This window comes from Carettochelys insculpta, chromosome 11, assembly GCF_033958435.1.
Source record: "Carettochelys insculpta isolate YL-2023 chromosome 11, ASM3395843v1, whole genome shotgun sequence".
Taxonomy (NCBI): domain Eukaryota; kingdom Metazoa; phylum Chordata; order Testudines; family Carettochelyidae; genus Carettochelys; species Carettochelys insculpta.
Window position 1 is genome coordinate 13,098,874 of NC_134147.1, and position 21,320 is coordinate 13,120,193.

Here is a 21,320-nt window from a genome sequence, read left to right on the forward strand (position 1 = left end):
AGTATCCATGACTCAACTGGCAACTAGATGAACCAACTACATCTATAGATATAAATGAAAGACTGACATTTGTCTGAAGTCTGTTGAACTATGTCTGGCCAATGGCCATTAATAAACTCCACTTGCGTCTTCCTGCCACGCTGTCAACTACTCTGCTATGGAGAAAGTTCTTCTGTTGGGGCGGGGGGGGGAGTGGATTTTTATAGCCAGGATCTGTGCTTACTGCTGTATTACTCCAGTGTCTGTTCTGCTATTTGTACTGACACCACCCTCTGTCACAAATCAAATGCTACCAATGAAAAGACACTACAGATCAATGATTGCGCTGGACCCTGTCTGGGAACCCGAAGCAGCGGAGGGTAAGCACATGCAGCCTTCCATTCATTGTGCCCTTCATTCAAGGACCAGAGATAATCACAGTCCTCTAAAAGCCCATTGGGGCATACACCACCTGAAATGGTGCAGGGAAAAAGACTGGGCACCTCAACGGCGCTGGCCATCATAGGGAGAGGTAGAAGCTGAGCCACATACTCCCCTTACACATGTTGCAATAAGTCCACTCCTCCAGAGTTCAGTCCATTCCCCGGACCTCCCCTAAGTAGGGTCTAAAACACCCTGAATTCTCCCCCTGCCCCTGCTCAGTTGTCAACCAGTTACATTGCGGTTACCCAAGTGAACAATTTTGGCAGCTGTTGGGTTTCAAATCACTTAAATGCTGGATAATAAAACATTGTTATCCTTACCTTATGAGTAAATTACAGCAGACCTGTACTTGGCCTGCCCTGACTGAAAGCATCTCCCCCCTCAATAAAAATGCACTGGCTAAGCAGGAGGTTCTGATGCCAGATCATGGAATCATAGGGCTGGAAGGGACCTCAGGAAACACTGAGTCTAGCTCCCTGCCTAAAGCAGGATCAACCCTAACTAAATCACCCCAGCCAGGACTTTGTGAAGCTGGGACTTAAAACCTTGAGGGTTGGAGGTTCCACCACCTCTCTAGGCAACGCATTCTAGTGCTTCACCACCCTCCTGGTGAGCAGTTTTTCCAAATATGCAACCTACACCTCTCCTTCTGTAACTTCAGACCATTGCTCCTTGTTCTGCCATCTGTCAGCACTGAGAACAGTTTCTTTCCATCCTCTTTAGAATTCCACTTCAGGAAGTTGAAGGCTGCTATTAAATCACCCCTCAGTCTTCTCTTCTGTAAACTAAATAAGCTCAAATCCCTCAGCCTCTTCCCATAGGTCACATGCTCCAGCCCTCTAATCATTTTCACTGCCCTCCACTGAACCTGGTCCAGCACATCTACATCCTTTCTATACTGGGGGCAGGTCCCAAAACCGGATGCAGTATTCCAGATGTGGCCTCACAAGTGCTGAATAGAGAGGAACAGCAACTTCTCTAGATCTTCTCAAAATACTCCTCCTAATGCACCCCAATATACTGTTAGCCTTCTTGGCTACAAGGGCACACTGTTTGCTCATATCCAGTCTTTCATCCACTATGATCCCTAGGTCCCTTTCTGCTGTACCGCTGCTTAGCCAGTTGGTCCCCAGCCTATAACACTGCTTGGGATTCTTCCGTCCCAAGTGCAGGACTCTATACTTCTTGTTGAACCACATCAGATTTCTTTTAGCCCAATCATCCAACTTATTCAGGTCACACTGAATCCTATCTCTACCCTCCAATGTATCTACCTGTCCCCCAAGCTTGGTGTCATCCACAAACTTGCTGAAGGTGCAATGCAGTCCCTCATCCAGGTCTTTAATAAAGATGTTGAACACCAGCCCCAGAACTGAGCCTTGGGGCATGCCACTTGAAACTGACCACCATCTAGATATTGAGTCATTGACCACTACACATTGGGCCCAACCGCCAAGCCAGCTTTCTATCAATCTTATAATCCATGTATCCAATCCATATTTCCTTAACTTATGGGCAAGAATGTTGTGGGAGACTGTATCAAAAGCTTTGCTGAAGTCAAGCTATATCACATCTACTGATTTACCCATGTCCACAGAGCCTGTACCTCATCATAGAAGTTCGTCAGATTGGTCAGGCATGACTTCCTCGACTACTTTTGATCAATTTCCCCTCTTCCAAGTGCTCCAAAATGGATTCCTTGAGGATCCCTTCCATTATTTTCCCAGGGACTGACCAGTAAGGCTGACCGGTCTATAGTTCCCTGGATTGCCCTTCTTTCCTTTTTCAAAGATGGGCACTACATTTGCCTTTTTCCAATCATCCAGGATCTCTCTCAATCTCCAAGAGTCTTCACTCATAATGGCCAAAGGCTCAGCAATGACGTCTGCCAATTCCCTCACTACCCTTGGGTGCATTAAATCCAAACCCATGGATCTGTGTACAACTAATTTTTCTAAGTAGCTCTTATCTTGTTCCTTCCACACAAATGGCTGCCCTCCACCTTCCCATCCTGCACTGTCTAGCACTGAAGTGTGGGAGCTGTCCTTGTTGTGGAAGACTGGCGCAAAAAAAGCATTGAGTACTTCAGCTTTTCCTATATCATCTATCACTAGGTTACCTGTCTCATCCAGTAATGACCCCACACCTTCCCTGATAATCCTCTTATTGTTAACATGCTCGCAGAAATCCTTCTTGTTACCCTTCACACCCCTTGCCAGCTGCAATTCCAATTGTGCTTTCACTTTCCTGATTACCCCCCGGCATTCTCCAGCCATATACTTATACTCCTCCTTACTCAACTGTTCATGTTTCCACTTCTTATATGCATCCTTTTTGAGTTTAAGCTGACCAAGGATTTCCCTGTTAAGCCAAGCTGGTTGTCTATCATATTTGCCATATTTGCTTACTACGCAGTGGGAAGGTTTGCTCCTGTGCCTTCAGTAAGACTTCTTTAGTATACTGCCAGTTTTCCTGAACTCTTTTCCCACTCTTATTAGCTTCCCAGGGGATCCTGCACATCAGCTCCCTCAGGGATCGAAGTCTGCTCTTTTGAAATCAAGAGTCTGTATTTTTCTGCTCACCTTTCTTCCTTTTGTCAGGATCCTGAAATCTACCTTCTCATGGTCACTGCACCCCAGGTCGCCACCCACTTCTATTTCTCCTACTAGTTTTTCCTTGTTTGTGAGCAGCAGTGGAGAGAAGCACAGACACTAACTGACCTGCTACTCTCTGCTGTTCAGAGACAGAGCTGATTAGACTCAACAGTCAGCCTCATTAAGTGACCACTAGAGCTGAAGTCTCTGATAATCAGGTTGAAGTGCTTAGACCTACTGTGAGTAGGGGTTTCTGTGGAAAAGACAGCCCAGCCTGCACTAACAGTGAGATTTCCTTGCCAAGAACTGAAATCACTTTAGACCAACTTGCAAATGTCACTGTGGCAGGTTGGAGCAGCTGCAGGTGGTGACTCAGGACCATACGCAACAGAGTGGTGGAGTGATCAGTAGCACAACAAACAACCCCGTTCAGAATGTGTGGTTGGAGGAATGAGCAAGGTGCTTTCTTCTCCCTGACGAGAAGGTGAACTCACATGAAGGCACTTCTAAACTGCAAGTCTCCACCAACCCCAAGGATAAAAAGTGTGAGTGAGGTGTGCTGGAAGGAATAGTGAGGGGTATGGTAAAGAAACACTTGTTTGTTGGACTATGCTTTAGTGAAGGGGTCAGCAGCCCCCAGCACAGGTGCCAAAAGTACCATGCGAGCTGATTTTCACTGGCATGCGGGGTGGGAGCTCAGCCCCACTGCTCCTCCCCTATGCAACCGAGAGCTTGCTCAAAGCCATGCTGCCTGTGGATTAACAAAAGAGCAACTAATGCTACCAGCCACCATCTAAATGGTAAAGCTCTGAATCTTTATTTATTTATTAATAAAGCTGTTGTAAGTAGGACTATTAGGCTACGTCTACACATGCAGCCAACATCGAAATAGTCTATTTCGATGAATAACGTCTACACGTCCTCCAGGGCCGGCAACGTCGATGTTCAACTTCGACGTTGCTCAGCCCAACATCGAAATAGGCGCAGCGAGGGAACGTCTACACGTCAAAGTAGCACACATCGAAATAGGGATGCCAGGCACAGCTGCAGACAGGGTCACAGGGCGGACTCAACAGCCAGCCGCTCCCTTAAAGGGCCCCTCCCAGACACAGTTGCACTAAACAACACAAGATACACAGAGCTGACAACTGGTTGCAGACCCTGTGCCTGCAGCATAGATCCCCAGCTGCCGCAGAAGCAGCCAGAAGCCCTGGGCTAAGGGCTGCTGCCCACGGTGACCATAGAGCCCCGCAGGGGCTGGAGAGAGAGCATCTCTCAACCCCCCAGCTGATGGCCGCCATGGAGGACCCAGCAATTTCGACGTTGCGGGACACGGATCGTCTACACGGTCCCTACTTCGACGTTGAACGTCGAAGTAGGGCGTTATTCCTATCTCCTCATGAGGTTAGCGACTTCGACGTCTCGCCGCCTAACGTCGAAGTTGGTGCCGCTACTTCGAAGTAGTGTGCACGTGTAGACGCAGCTTTAGTGACTTTAAAAAGTACCACTGGCACTCTGACCATATCTAGAGGTCAAAAGGCCAAATTTCAGAACTTTGCCTCAGAAAGGTTGCCGACTCCTGCCCATTCCCGTCTACACACCACTGATCTTTTGCACTCCCTATCACTTGTTGGACAACTCTGCTATACAATAAAGATTATCCAAGCCTCATTTATGTATGTAAAATTACAAAAACTTTATGAGCTGCCATCTGACCTACACTAAGGGCATCAGCCTGCGAAGTTTCAATTACATGCAAGAAACTGGCACATTACAAAGAAGTGAATACAATGTAAAAGATATTTATAACTTATCTCAAGGGAATTGGGAATGAAACACTGGATAGACGTGCTTTATAATAAACACAGAATATGGATGATGCGGAATTACAAGTCTCATTCTGCTTTCATATTACCTTAGGAAGAGCACCACTGAAGTCAATATATTCACAGCAGTGTAAAAGTAATGTAAGTAAAATCAGAACTAGGCTTTACTGATTTTATCTTTGTCTTAGACCATATCTGAAGTATGTTTGCTTTCAGAATGGCTAAGGAAATTTAATATATAAATAATATTTCCTTAAAAAGTAAAAAGTTTTACTAGCAATCATTGAAGTTCCTCACCCCTCAGATTCTTAACAAAATCTTCAAGCTTCATCTTGCGTTCTGGTTTCACATTTGGGCTATACATATCTGTGTTTAACAATATGATTGCGAAAGCTAGGATGAAGATGGTATCAGGATTTCGGAACTGTCTCACAACACCAGGATTGCAGATACAGTATCGCTGGCTGTAAGAAAACAGGGAAGTAGGCCAGAGTTAAGAAATGGTCAAGAACTAAAAATCCATCAACGAATGTTACATTCAGGAGGTCAAGTTTTGTATTATTTATGCTTCATACACATTTAGTTTCCTATAATACTTCTCTGCCCCATGACATTCTCAGAACCAACATCCTGGAATTCTGAAGGCTTAAATTTTCAGTTTTAGAATTCAGATTCTCAGATTGAGTAATTTCAACATTCTGCTGTCTTTGGTGGAGCTACACCTTCTTACAGCAGCTGAGGCTCTGTCTGGGATTTTTACATTTATAGTTTAAATGCTTTACAGTTTTTCTTTCCATAAAGAACATTCACATGGGCTTTAATAAATTAATGCTCTTTGCCCACTGTGCTTAACAGAAGGTTCTAAAATAGATGTAGATACTGTAAAACGTAAACAAAAACCAATGCCTCAATTTGCAGAATTCCTAAAATAACAACACTGAATTTTCAGGGGCAGATATTTTAAGTTTAAAAGAAATCTTAGCAATTAAATTGTTCTGGAGAGGATTTTTCCATTTAGAAGATATTATGTAAAATAATAATACATAATAATAACAAATCATTACACTAATAATATACACTAACAATAGCACATAAAATTTCCTTATATTCTATAATGCATGTATCTGTAACTAATAAAGTATAATAAACTCATACCATCGTGTAAGTACGTAATACCCCTTATTATTCTCAAAGGCAACTTAATCTTGCAGGGAATAGCCTAGCTCCATCTAACCTTCCTGTCTCACATGTGACAGCTGGATGACGCCAGGAGTTCGGACAGCATGCCATACCTAAAAGCTTCAATGAGTCGTTCTACTTTCTGAGCTTCTCCTTGAACACGGATATGAGCCTGAAATTTCCTGAGTGCTTCATCCAGTTCCATTGCTGCGAAGTCCATCTCATCCACAACGCAGCTAGGACAAAACACATTCTCATTTGTTCTTTGCCCTTCCAACAATACTTCATTCAAAATATACTACACAGGAAAAAACCTCAGTGTCTTCAGCATTCCCCCACTGATGGTAAAATACTAAGCCACAGATACATTCCAGAATGTTCAGGCAGTTGCAGTAATTGTCCATGAAAGCATAAGAGGAAAACTGTAAGAAACATATCAAAGGGGGTGGAAGGGAGAGTCGATATAAGCAAGCCATGATTTCTCTTTACTGCAGAGATGTTGACATGATGAATCCTGATCAGTGTAAAAAAAACCTCCACATTACCATAAATCATTATCAGTTTTGTGTTCTCAAATCAGTGAATTATCATCAGTCAGCTCTAATAATACTAATAAAAAAGATTTTATACTGATTAAAATACTGACTCAAACAGCTGTATAGCAAAGAGGATGCCTTGCACCAACATGCTGTTTGTCCAAGAATTTTCTTAAGAGGTCTACATTTTCTGGCTTTGTATGATATTTTTATGGGATATCTCAATTTTTTCCAATAAATCTCAAATCCTCATCTGTCATGAATGAATGCCTGTACAGGGTTAACTCAGAGAGAGGGATCTCTGTGGTGGGATAGCCAGGTAAGCCAATGGAAGAAAAGAGGGATTTTTGAAGTGAAGCAGTGGACTACTGAGAGATGGGGTCTTTGTGCTGGGCTGGAGCTGGGAGACACAGACCTTAAACCTTAAGCAGGATGAAAAAAATCAAGTAAATATCCTGTCCGTCTCATAATCAGTGCATACATATGTAAGGAGAAAGGAAACATTTAGTTGGATGCGAACAGGTTATTTTTATTTTGGATTTGGTGTGGGACTTCTCAGGCTGATTGATGTTTTTTGCCCCTTGTACTCTGTACCTTCTAAGCTGAATTCTAGAGAAGTAATTCTCTGTGCTCAAACCAGAATGTCGTGAGTTTATTATATCCAGCAACCAAGCATGCTTATTTATTTTCTTGGCATTTTTGTAAATAAACTACTTCTTAAAGGCAATAATGCGATTCCTGTGTCCTCGAGGAGTATCTGTTTTTTTGTTTTGTTTTTTTTTTTGTTTATTTTTTTCATGCCTAGACCAAAGGATCAGCAATCAGATTACAGCTCTTTGTTTCTAAGCTATCTCCTAATGAAAGGGTGAAGTGTGGGGGTTACGCCACAGGGAGATATCCAAGTATGTCTTCCTGGATTTTAAGCAGGGCTTTTTCACTTGGTGGCGGTGGAGGCAGCAATTACCGCCCAGGGTCAGGGAATCTGTCTTTGGGGAGCTTTTTTAAACAGAGCCTACAGAGGCAAGGTATTTTTAAGGTTTTTGCAGGCCCCCACTTTTTTGAACTTGGAGTTTCAGACTGAGGAGGCAGCCCTGACATCATCATTCACCTGATCCTTCACTTAACACATGCTAGGCAAGAAAAGTACCTTCTAGCTTGGAACAGACAGCACCAAGAACTATTAGACTGGGATGATCCCTCATCCAGCTATGCCTCTCTAATGCTTTGTTTGAAAGGCTACATTCAAACAAAGAGCCACGGATTCTATGTTTCCCTAATTTAGCTTTTATGTTTTAATTAACCAAACCTGTATCACTGCAAGTCACAGCACAGTAATGCAGATGCTGAAAGAAGAAAGTATGATTTAGGTAAAAAGCCTTTTTGTTAAATGTACTGAAGTGATAAACTAGCAGGCTGAAGCAGTGTGATACCACAGATTAATTTCCAAAATGTTGTAATAACTTCAGCCTTTCCTTCTATGGTCAGAACGAGAAAGAAAGAGAAGAGAAACAGGAGCAGTGTAAAGACAACACTGATTCCACAAACACAACAGAATCACTAATATAAACTACTGGGGTCTGCAACATCACTCTCTCATCAACTCTGCAGAATATTTTTAAAGGAACAGCAGGTACATGGCTCAACTGGGGTTGAATCAAAATGGAAAGAGAAGACGTATGGGTATGTGATTCTCCAAATATTCATGGCCAGCAGTACAACAGGAAATTTTCTCTATTGTCCCTTTCAACGTCCTCATCAGCTACAGGGATAGTATTTATGCTGCCAGTACCAAGAGCCCATAACTGCAAGCAATAGCCTCACTCAGCATTAGCTTTCCATGATCTTTACTCCAGGTCTTAAGCTTGTGTGGGATGTGTGTTTAGAGGAAGACATTCCGCTTAACATGGCTTCTTCCTGGAGCATATTCCCTGCCTTCCTTTTCTTTGCAGACCTAGGGCACAGCACTGAAAAGAGTACCAGAACACATCCCCTGCTGCGGCTTTTCCATATCAATGTACAATACAACTTCCTCTGAGATTTACTTCCCTTCAGCACTGCAGGGGTGAGCACAATGATCTTACGCTTTATGCAGAAATCATGGAAATGAAGAGGTTGTGACATACATCGGCATGTTTTCCAGATGGCACTTGGATGCTGAGAGTTTTACCTAGCTATTCACCTATACTGGTAGACAGTTGTTTTCTTCAAATACAAATCTACAAAGATTTCCCATTTGATGTTTTAAAAAGTGGGTAGATAAGTAGATATTTAGGTAGAGAGCCAGATCCTCAGCTGTGCTGGTAAGGCACAGCATGGCAGCAGAGATACATGGGAGAGGCAAGAGGTGGCTTTGTTCCCTCCTACCCTCCTGGGGTATACTGGCAGACAGGTATCACTGGAAGCAATGTTCTAGGCAAGCTCCTTAACAAACCCATTCTGACCAGGAGTACAGCACCAAACCAGGGATACCCTGACATTATGGAAATTCCCAGATAGCCAATTACAGAGCATCACAAAGCAGTAGGAGAGTGGCAATGATCCAGGCCAGAGTCTGACATTTAGTTTTCTTGGAGGCTTTCAGAATCGCATGGTGAAGAAATTTTTAATGTAATGAAATGTTTTTATGGGGTGTCCATATGTTTATGTATAAACACCAGGGAGCACTCCATGATGACATGATATACGGTCAACTACACAAAATAATAGCACAGTAAAAAAGTGCTACAATAAGAATGTATGATTCAGGTTAAAAGGCTTGTTATTAAATGTATTGCTATAGAGTGATAAACCAGCATACATGTTTCTCATGCAAACTAATTACATATTTAAAATTATTTCCATTTCTAAGACCTGTACCTACTAGTAGTATCTCTGTGGAATGAAATTAGGTTTCAATTATGATTTTTCTGTAAGATATGATTTTAAGTCTGATAGCAGGTCTTCACTACCAATAGAAAAACAGTTATTTTGCTGTAGCACAACAAAGAATGTGTGTGAACATACCTAACAGTTGGTTGGCTTGATTAAAACTATTGTGCTTTTTGAAGCCAATACTCACAGTGCTATGTAAAGTCTTTTAGTCTACCTTGGGGTTGCTTCAGAACAATCTTTTTTTCCTTATCATGGCCAGGGCATATTATTTCAAAGACAGACTAACTATAGCAAACACACAATCAGGAGCTTGTAGACAGATGGATGCCTTTTTTGGCAATTTACTCATCCAGGAAAAATCATCAGACATACACCATCTGGCTATCAATGAGATTCTTCCCAATTTTCTGCTAGGTTGCCTGAGGCAAAATGAGGTTAAATGATTTGACCAGCATCACACAGTGAATCAATGACTCATTTTAGGTTAGAATCCAGCCTCTTTCTTGATCACCACAGTTTACTGTAGTCATCTGACGATACATCTTCCTGGGAAAAATCTTCCCCTCAGTTTTACAGTGGCACAGATCAAGTGAATGGCAACAAGGGGTTAGAATGTGGCTGACAAGCTTCTGGATGAATTGTCTGACTGGCTGATCTTCTGAATTGCAATCTGCCACTTCTCTGGGGCTTGAGGCAGTAGGACTAGTCACTCAGGCCGTGTCTACACTAGTCCAAAACTTCGAAATGGCCGTGAAAATGGCCATTTCAAAGTTTACTAATGAAGCTCTGAAATACATATTCAATTCCTCACTAGAATGCCGGTAGCCGCAGCACTTTGAAATTGACGCAGCTCATCCAGACGGGGCTCCTTTTCTAAAGGACCCCAGCAACTTTGAAATCTCCTTCTTCCTATCTGCTGTTAAGAAAAAGGGGATTTCAAAGTTGCCAAGGTCCTTTTCAAAAGGACCCCCGTCTGGACGAGCCGCGTGGTGGCGAGCCGCGTGGTGGCAAGCCGCGTCAATTTCAAAGTGCCATGGCTGCCGGCATTCTAATGAGGCGCTGAATATGTATTTCAGAGCTTCATTAGTAACCTTTGCAATGGCCATTTGCACGGCCATTTTGAAGTTTTGGGCTAGTGCAGACGTAGCCTCAATATCATTGCATAGCTTTGCATAGAACCCACAGGCCCCATTCAATTAATGCCTCCTGCTGTTTGTCTAGTAAGGATGCAGCTCTTGAACCAGATGGCTTTCAAAGAGAAGACCCCTCAAAGCAAAGATATGTGATGTGTATAAAGGCAAATAAGCTATACTATACACTGTACAGAGTGCACAATGGAGATAGAAGAGGGGTAGCAGAGTTAGTCTGTAACTTCAAAAGCAACAAGACCAACTGCGGCACCTTATTGACTAACAGATATTTTGGAGCATAAGCTTTCGTGGGCAAAGAGCCACTTCATCAGATGTATGAGAGGAAGGGGGGTGGTGGGGTTCCAGAGAAGGTTTAAAGAGGGAATCTCAGTCAAGGGTAGGGCCAGAGTTGACAAGATCTGTTCAGTCACAGAGGATGTGGCCCATCATCAGCAGTTAACATGGAGTTGTGAACATCAGCTTTGTTTGCTGAAGCCACTTCCCTCTTTGGTTTGACCATCAGTCTAGGAAAGACCGAGGTACTGTTGCGGCCTGCTCCAGGATCTGCTGCTCTCCCCTCTCCAATCTCTGTTGAAGGAACACAGTTAAAAACAGTGGACGAGTTCAAGTACCTTGGCAGTGTGACAGCCAATGCTAATGCTGGTTGCTATGTTCTTCCAGTGGTGCGGCCGGGTCACCCGCATGGGACCCAGCCTCCAAGCCCTGACCAGAGCCCTGCTGCCCCTCTGCCAGGCTCCCCTGATCTGGCGCCTGTGGGTCTTCACCACCAGCACCAAGTGGTGGGACTGGCTGGTGCTGGAGGACTGGGATGACAAGTGGTGGCCAAGGAACTTCAGGATGACCTGCCAGACATTTAAGGACCTCTGCCACTGGCTTGCCTCAGTCCTCCAGCTCCAGGACACCCAGACGTAGCTAGCGCTCCTGGCACAGAAGAGGGTGGTCATCATGCTATGAAGGCTGGCTGCCCCTGACAGTCACTGGTCTGTCAGCTACCAATTTGGAGTTGGCAAGGCCACCGTCAGAACAGCATTGATAGAGGTAAGTCCGGCCCCCACCATGGATCCACCCTGGGGAGAGGGCTACTGGGCAAGGGGAAGGGGACCCTGTCGGAGAGGGGAGAAGGGGAAGGGGCATCTCCCAGCCTGGCGTTCATGGACGTGCCGTCCTCCAACCCCTGCAGGATGTCCAAACCATCAGCATGGTGCTCCTGCGATGTGTAGTCATCCTTGGAGACCTGAACGTCACCCTTGCTGGGTTCGCGGACCTGGGGTTCTCAAATTGTTTCAGAGCCCTGGACAGGAAGCATGTGGCAATCTGGGCTCTGGACCACTGTGGGAGCACCTACTTTAACAGGAAGGGGTACCACTCAGTGGTACTCCAGGCCCTCATGGATGCAAGGGGCCATTTCCTGGATGTGTGCGTGGGGTTGCTGGGCAGGGCCCATGATGACCGGGTGCTCCAGAATTCGTGACTGGGACGTTGGATGCAGGAGGGCACCTATGTCCCACCGTGGAAGCTCCTGCTTGGGGATATCATGATGCCTCCCTGCATCATAGCTGACGCCGCGCACCAGCTGCGCCCATGGCTCATGTGGCCCTATACCAGAGACACCATGCTGTCCCAGGACACCTTCAACAGTCGTCTCAACCACACCAGGGGTACAATAGAGTGGGTGTTTGGGAGGCTGAAGGGGAAGTTTCACAGCCTCGTCATGAGACTGGATGTCAGTCTCCCAAATGCCCCTGTGGTGGTAGCTGCATGCTGTGCCCTCCACAATCTTGTGGAGGGCAAGTGGGAGCCCTTCTACCTGAGTTGGGCTGCGGACCCGGAAGCTGAGTATGGGTGGGGGCTGCTGGAGGGGTGGCTGTGGGCTGGGCTGGTGAGGGGGCGAGAGGTTGAGCAAGGCGGGCGGCCAAGCCTGGGCCACGGTGTCCAGGCTGTTGGCCACCTGCACCCACACCTCCTGCTCCATCGCCCAGCCAGTCGTCGAGCATGCTCATTATTTCCATCATGACTGCCTGGGCTGGAGTGATGGGGCAGCCTCCTGGCCCCCTGCAGCTGTGGCCTGCTCTGAAGGGCTGTGGCAGCTGCCCAACGATGGATCTGTGGAGACGGAAGGGGACGGGTGACAGCCCATGAATTCTGGGTCCCAACCCTGGGAGGGGTCAAGGCCCCTGCTCCACTCACCCACTCCCTGCTCCTCTGCCACCTGATGGCCCATGAGATCCTGGGTGCCCAGAGATTCCCACCTGGTGAGAGTTGGGCTGTGTTCACTCCACGCCCCATCCCCAGTGTGTGGGCTGTGGGGCTGTTCTGGGGGGCCCATATCCCCGACCTGTGTGACATCTCGCTCACTCCGTACCTATTGGCTGCAACCTCATGAGGCTCGGCTTGACGTGGCATGACTGGGTGTCCCAGAGGGGAGAGCAATGATGAGGGTCTCATTGCTGGAGCCCTCATCATCGCCCTCTGTCCTGGTGGCCTGGTAGTGCCCAAAGGGCCTGCCTCCTCATCAGTGTCTGCGGTGGGGGCCGGTGGCAGTGTCCACAAGGTGGCTCCAGGGTGACTGCCTCCCTTGGCCCCAGAAGCCCATGAAGCTCCCTGTAGTGGGGGCAGTGAACAGGCTGTGCCCCCGAACAGCTGGCAGCGTCCTGCGCTTTGCAGTAGGCCTGCCACAGCTTATTCATTTTCATCCAAATGCTGTCCCTGGTGTGGCTAAGGTGGCCTTGGGCGGCAAGCCCCTGGCCAGCCTGTTGTGTGCCTCTGCATTCTTCTGACGGGTGCTGGTTTGCTGAAGACCTCCTCCTCCCCCCAAAGAGAAAGGAGGTCCTTCAGCTCTGCCTTGGTCCAGGAGTGTCCCCTCCTGGCATGCCCCTTGCCCAGGCACTAAAAACCCTTGGACTCCTCGTCAAGGGCCAGTATACATCGGACAAACTGGACAGTCTCTACGTAAAAGAATAAACGCACACAAATCAGATATCAGAAATGGCAATATACAAAAACCCGTAGGAGAGCACTTCAATCTCCCAGGCCACACAGTAGCAGACTTAAAAGTAGCTATCCTACAGCAAAGAAATTTCAGGACCAGACTCCAAAGAGAAATTTCTCAGCTACAATTCATCTGTAAATTCGACGCCCTCAGCTCAGGCTTAAACAAAGACTGCGAATGGCTGGCTAAATACAAAAGCAGCTTCCCCTCCCTTGGTGTTCACACCTCCAGATGAACTGCTGGTAGTAAGCCTCACCCTTGCTGACTGAGCTAACCTTGTTATCCCCAGCCTTGCTCTGGCTTATTTATACCTGGCCCTGCAGATTTCCAAGACCAGCATCAGATGAAGTGACTCTGTGCTCACGAAAGCTCATGCTCAAAACTTTTCTGTTAGTCTATAAGGTGCCGCAGGACCCCTCATTGCTGTTACAGATCCAGACTAACATGGTTACCCCTCTGTTCCTTCAAAGTAGTGAGTGCAGAATGTTAACTTTGAAATAAGGAAAAATGCATGCAGACGCTCTGCAGGCTACTTTGAAGTAGCCCCTTACTTCCAAGTTAACTTTGAAGTAATTTTGTAGTGTACGCACACCCTTACAGTAGGAACCCTATTTTCATTTCCTTCATTTGGGTGCTTGAAATTGTATAATGCCATAAATTATTTAATTTCCACGTTTTAGAAAAGGCAAAATACCTCTGATTGATGCCCCCACTTATACGAGCCCCATTCTGGCTTTGGAATGCATGATTCATTGAGATGGGTGTGGTAAAAACAAGTTTGGGTTAGGTTAGCCCAATGGTTGGCAACCAAAATAGCAATTACCACCATTTTTTGCAATTCGGTAAAAAACTCACTAATTCAAGAGCCGCAATGCACGTGAATAGGAGACGGTCCTTAATAAATAAAGTTAAACCATACTTTTTGTAAACCCTATTTAAGAACAGGGCACGCACAATGATTTGTAATGTGAAACATGTTTACTGCAGGACGTTCACAAACTTTTTACGTATTTTACTTCCCTACACTTTCACTCCTGAACCTACTCTTTCTCTGGAGGATGACAGAGGGCATTATCCAATGTTTCGAGATCACATATCACTTGCTACTGAGGTATGAGTTATTCATTTTGGGGCTTTTAGATGATCACCGTTTAATAATAACCAGGAGGGTTTCTTCTTTACTTTGCAATTATAGAATTGGGAGCCACAAAGAAGTCCTTAAAAAGCCACATGCAGTTCTGGAGCTGCAGGTTGCAGACCCCTGGGTTAGCCATTAGACACCATGCTTCCAGCCCCAGATTCTGGGATCGGCTGATGATATCAAAAATACGTTAAAGTTCACATGGAGGAATCTGCGCACAGCATGTAGTATTCTGCAACACAAGAGGTTCCCCTGGATCCACCTCAGTGTTTATGCAAGCAACAATCTCACAAAGCAGCAGTATGCCCAACCTCATGCTTCCCAAAATTGTGACTCAGGACTTCAAAACCAAAAAGGCGGCTTAAAAATTAGATTTTAAAAAAAAAAAAAAAAAAACTTTGGAAGTTCTTTCACCTTGCTTTCTGGGTTTTGTGTCTTTCGGGGGTCACCCTGTCAAGATTTTCTCCCTAGTGATTAGGGTTAGAAACTTACTTTTAAAAAGGAATGCCCAGGGCCTCATGTAATCACATGGCTGTTGGATTTTGGCTTTAAGAGAAACACCAAATATCATGAGACTTGTGACAGTATCACAAGAAGTTAGAGATCCACTTCCAATACAATGCAAAGATTTTGTGTAGGGGCAGAATTAGGCCTTTGCTGACCAGGCTCAGGGAATGATTTTTCTTACGTATTTAAAGCTTAAAAATCCCTGAAAGGCCCTAAAGCCACGAAAGGCATTCAGTTCTCCATAAGGGCTGTCTCTATGCAAATCTTGGCAAGTTTTGGTGTGATCTTGGCCCAAACTGCCTTTTTAGTTTGGAAAAAAAGCGGTATTTTCCCCTCTATGTACCAAATGCTATTACATAGCCTATCAAAAACAAACAAGCAGTCAAGTAGCCCTTTAAAGACCAACAAAACAATTTACGAGGTGATGAGTTTTCGTGGGGCAGACCCACTTCCTTATATCTGGGGGTCTTTGAAGTGCTACTTGACTGCTTGCTTGTTTTGGTAGAATACAGACTAATGTGGCTACCTCTCTGTAACTCTTGGTCAGCCTGTTAAATATCTTACTGGCTTGTAGTGCAGTTAAGTGGCAATTCGTCATGCAAATCACATTCTCATAAGTCAATAAATCTGGTCCAAGATGTAATGAGCTTTGTTTGTGAATGCATCATCCATACAGGTCTTGAAAATAATTGCTACTAAATGAAACAGCAAAACACTTAAAATAAACAATATCAATCTCCATCCTTGACAGTGTTTGAATAACCCTAACCAAATTAATGGTGAATGTCATTTGCTGTTCCTCTTTCTCTTTCCTTTTGAAATGGGCTTTTATCTAATCCTTTGCAAGAGACAGATTCTCAGACACACTTTTTACACAACTACCATCTTAAGAAGTGCTGTGTATCTATGAAATAATAATGATTATTTTCATGTTCATTTACTGATGAAGTCTTGTGTAGCTGTAGCACATAATGGTTTACTTTTTAAAAAATATGCAAATTATTTTAGAGCTTGTGGAAAGCAAACGGTCTCAAAATTAATGGACATAATCTTGTGCAGTGAAATTACAACATAAATTTAGAGTAAACCTGAATTACTATAGTGTATATAAATCCTTATAAACTTTCTACTTGACTGGCTTTGCTGAGAAACGTTAGCATATTTTTGCATGGTTCTTTTTTTTTTTAATCCTTACAATCTGGAAATTTTTTCTGGAAAACATTTTCACTCCATGCCCAAAACATTCAGCAAGCATCAACCTGTTTAAGAGTCCCACAAGGCCAAACAGGACATGAATGGGGTGCCTCATGCCTTGGCAGAAGCACCAAGTGGGTGAGGGACGCCTGTGCACCCTACACACATTAGCCCAGCATAAGCACGGGGGTCTACAGGCACGAGTGTGGAGAAGCCACTACTTGCTCTGGCTCAGGGCTCTACCTCAGCACAAGCCGCACGTGACTATCTCCTCACACACTACTCACTCCAATACATCTCGGTTGAACTGCTTCTGTCGATTGCCCAAAAACTCTCCAATCATCTGTCTGCTGAGTCCTTTCCTTTGTAGAAGAAAATGGGCGACGCCAACAGGAGTGTCTGGCACGAAACCTCTCTCAATGAGGTACTGGACTCCTTTTTCAGGTTTTCTAGGGAGAAATATAAACACAAAACCAATTATTTCATCTCCTTCATTCCCAGAACCTCAGATGTTCATAAGTCACATTAGGCTGGATGCGTTAGAAGGTGGACTGCGGTAGTTTTAACACAAGTGTAGTTGTATTGTAAAACCCAGAGAGTGGTTTGATTTTTAATGTTGGACTGGCTTTGAAATGGATCTTCATGATAAAGAGGCACTAAAAATATCTCCAACTGCATTTCTGCTGCACTCATCCCAATTAGGCTGACTTGTCTTACAGATTTTTCCTGAAGCCAGGCTATCCAAACAAACACAGCACTTACAAAGCTTCAAACATGCCATAGAAGTTGACAGATCACAAGCCAAGGTCTAAAATAACCATCATCATCATCAAGTGCTAAACTCAAGATAAAAACCTTGTGCTACCAAAGAGAGTGAGAGCGAGCCATGTCCTCTGAAAACATAATTTTAAAAAAATAATCAGCATACCTAAATCGCAGATTCTGGGAGAAAATAAGAGGCATCTAGGATTGTACAACTCACAGGCTGAAAGAAAAGAAGGTAAGCTCAACAGAAAATGCAATTAAGACAAAGGTAGAAGTAGTAAACCAAAGAAGGGTAACTCCCCTTCCTCTAATTTATTACTTCTTCCTGCTACCCATCATATACCCCACAGCAGCTTTGATTCTACTAAAAAGTTCTATTAATTCGTAATCACTTATGTCTATGTAATTTACATTCCTTTGTACAACACCTCCAAATGCAGCACTGCAAAGTTTCAGATCCCATGGAAAGGAAAAATATGCAGCTATTTTTCTGATATACATTAAATAGTGAGGATTTCCTATTTGCTATAACTCTATAGCTTAGGCAATTGTGTTTTTGCTTTCATTTTACATGACGAAGTCCTGCTCATAGCACAAACAATATGCTAGGTTTCCGGTGCTGTTACCCAGCAGACACCCACAATTTGTAATACAATACATTTGCAGCTCCAGTAGTTTCATCACCTTCTCCATTTGGTAAGGAATTATGACACAAGGGACACCTGTAAAAACGAATGGTTTGCAGCTTTCTGAATGAGTTGCAAGCTATTGAATTTCTTAACGCTAGTGCAATCAATTTCAAAGAAAAAAGTGACACTGCTATTTTCATACAAAGATGTTCATACATCCCTAACTCTTTCCTTGACATTTTAAACTGAAAATGACATTACCAAATAACCCAGTGTTCAGTTCCCATTCATGTTTGATGCCCAACTAAGTAGTGGATCAGAAAAAAAGCATATGTTTCATCAAAACTCAGCCAACAGTCTCCAAAATTTCCATCTCACAGGCCACGTCTACACCAGCCCTTTCCTTTCAGAAGGGGCATGGTAACAAGCCACATCGGCATATGCTAATGAGGCACTACTATGAATATGCAGTGCCTCATTGGCATAATGCTGGCCACACGCAGTTCAAAAGTGCCTCTTTCGAATCGCGCACCAATCATGTAGACAGGGGCCTTCTGAGAGGACGTCGAAAGCCCTTCCTTCTTATTTGGTTTTAGAAAGAAGGGGCTTTCAAAGTCCAGGGGGTCCTTTCAAAAGGCCCCTGTCTATACGGCTGGTGTGAGTTTCAAAACCAGCATTTTTGACATGCGCACGGCCAGCAGTGTGCTAATGAGACACTGCATATTCATGGTAGCGCACCTCATTAGCATCTGCAATGTGGCTTGTTACCATGCCCATTCTGAAAGGAAGGGGCCAATGTAGATGTAGTCACAATCTCTCAAATCAAGTTTGATGGCCCTTTTCATTTCAAGCTCATGTTGTAGCATATGCAGCTACCTCCTCCGGACAAACTTGTAAAATAATCTTTCCCACGTCCAAAATAGACCATTTCATCAAAAGAAAAATATTTAAGAGCTATATTCTTATATGTCTGAACCACAGGTTAGAATTCTAGTTAGTTAAAGCCTATTATGCCCACCGGCGTGTAGGGCAGTGTGACAAATTCCCTTGTCAGCCTGTGTGGATCCCTGTGCTTCCTGGCGGTTCTCTGTTGTACCGCAGAGACTCATGGAGACCCCTTATCTGCCCAGGCCTTTCCAGAGGCAGGTGTCTCTGCTTAGTGACCATCCTCATCACAGGCAAATCCAGAATGGGAAGGACACAGCCAGGCCCCCTGCAGGCCCGTGCCTGCTCCAGTGGAGTAAACCTCTGGGGAAGGGTGGGGGGAGTCCAGATCCGCCCCTCTACCATGGACTCCAGCCCAGGGTTCCTAAGAGGACAAAAGGCATCTGGCAGGGCCTTTATGCCTGCCCCAATGCAGCCACCTCACCCTGGGCCACTTTGCCCACCACTTCCCCGTGGTACCTTCTCGCTCTGCTCCTGCTCTCTGGTGCACCGACCAAAACCTTCCCCCTTGCAACCAGGTGGGGGAGCCTTTTATAGGGAGTGCAGGGTCTCAGCTGACCATGAGGGCTGATTAGACTCAGCTGTGGCTGATTCCTAACAAGGGCCCAGCTGCCTGTCCTAATTGGGCCTAATCAGGGAACAGAAATGCATTAGCCCACCAGTCGGCATATCTTCCTTCTAGAAGGCTCCTGCAGCTTCCAGGCAGTGGTCTGCCACAGGCAGCAACAAAGGTCCTCCACTTCTGTCTGTCTTTGGCCATCTTCTCCAGTGTCCCCCAGTTGTAGTTCATTCTCTTCGTGTCTGCCTCAACAGTACACTACCATGTTGTCTTGGGCATTCCACATTTCCGTTGTCCTTCAGGCATCCAGTGAAGTGCTATCTTTACAATGGTGTCCGCCTCCCTTCTCGTCACATACCCTATCTATCTCCGGTGTCTTCTCATGGTGATCGTGGTCATATCCTCCTGGTGGCATTGCAGGAGCTTTGAGAAGGCTTTTGACAGCATACATGGATAAAGCCTCTAGTGCATTCTAAGAGCCTATGGAACCCCTCTACAAGCAGCTGGAGATTGTTCTTGGCCAAAAGATGCATCCATGGGCAACCTCGAAATTTCAAATGCATCTCTGAGCCTGAACAAAGACAGAAGAAATATCCTGGCTCTTTCTTGCTATGCCCAGTTTTAAAATTGTAAATAGACCTCATGGTTTTACTCTTTCGTATGACTTAGAGGTGGCTTCTCCAGGTTTGAGTTGAGTTGAGAGGTGGCTCCTTGTGTACCTCAGAGACTCACAGAGGCCCCTTTGTTGCCCTGGGCCCTCCCTTTATTGAGCTATTTTCATCACAGGCCAGTCCGAATTGGAGGTGGAATAGGACCCTCTCCACTGGTCTCGAGCTGGCCTGGTTTGGCCCGAGTTGGGTAACCCTCCATGGGAATGGTGTAGGGAGTCCTGTCCCACTCACTACCCTGGACTCTGGCCCAGACACCCTAGGAACAGAGGGAGCTAGCAGGGCTAGCGAACTTTCCCTGGGCCTCTTCACCTTCCACTTCCCTCTGGTACCTTGTGGCTGGTGTCACTCTGTTCTGTCCTATTCTGCCTTTCTCTCAAACCTCCAGCCTCCTTCCCTCTGGGCACCACTCTCCCTTCTGCTACTGCCTAACGAAAGCCTTTTATAGGGAGCCTGGAGGCCTTAACTGGCCACAGGTGCTTGATTGCAACTTGCTGCTGGCTGACCCCTGACAAGCCCCAGCTGCCTATCCAGCCTGCAGGACAACACCCTCTGGGAAATTAGGAGGGGAACAAAAAGGATTTCATCCAGCACCCAAAACGTTCACCCTCCATCAGGCACTTGTCAGCTGCAGCCTCTGATCTGCCGCAGGATGCACAAAATCGAACTATCGGAGTCAACAGTTGAACCCCGTATGCCTCTATATTGCAAGGAGTAAGGGAGGTTGATGAGAGAGTTTCTCCTATTGACTTTGCTGGGAGAGGACGGCCAGGTAAGTAAATTGTAGATAAGTCAATTTTACCTCTGCAGCTGCCATATCTACAATTGACTTTAAGGTCTTGTGTAGACCTGGCTCAGTGTGCAGGAAAGACAGGAATTGTGGGTTAGCCATGAGATCTTCAATAACCTGAAAATCAATAAGGATTTGCCAAGGAAAAAAAAAATCACACTGAATTAACTCATCTCCTTAACAAGATTATGCTTGGACACTGGGGGAAAGCAATAGATGTGATATATCTCAACTTTAGGAAGGCTTGTGATAATGCCTTATATGACCTTTTCATAAACAAAAGAAAGGAAAGATAGCCTATAATATAAGGTAAGTAGAACAGCTGGTTGGACAGCAGCACTCAGAGTAGTAGGACTAGAAGCAACGGGCTTAAATTGCAGCAAAGGAGGTTTAGGTGAGACATTAGAAAACACTTCCTAAATGTCTGAGTGCTTAAACACTGGAATAAGTTGCCTAGGGAGATTGTGAAACCTCTATAACTGGAGATAGATAGCCATCTGTTGGGTATGATCTAGGTGGTGCTTTGTCTTGCCATGAGGGCAGGGGACTGGAC

The 21,320-nt window shown here is 45.1% G+C and overlaps 1 protein-coding gene across 9 annotated transcripts in view; it reads right to left on the bottom strand.

Moving 5' to 3' along the window:
- IQSEC1 (IQ motif and Sec7 domain ArfGEF 1) overlaps window positions 1-21,320 on the bottom strand; it is a 723,956-nt gene that overhangs the window by 38,851 nt on the left and 663,785 nt on the right. For all 9 annotated transcript variants that reach the window (XM_075006130.1, XM_075006129.1, XM_075006127.1 and 6 more), the window contains 3 exons: window positions 16,699-16,860; window positions 6,136-6,258; window positions 5,141-5,307 (listed from right to left, as the gene is read on the bottom strand). In XM_075006130.1, the coding sequence (XP_074862231.1) occupies window positions 5,141-5,307; window positions 6,136-6,258; window positions 16,699-16,860 (452 nt within the window). The remainder of the gene's footprint in view (window positions 1-5,140; window positions 5,308-6,135; window positions 6,259-16,698; window positions 16,861-21,320) is intronic.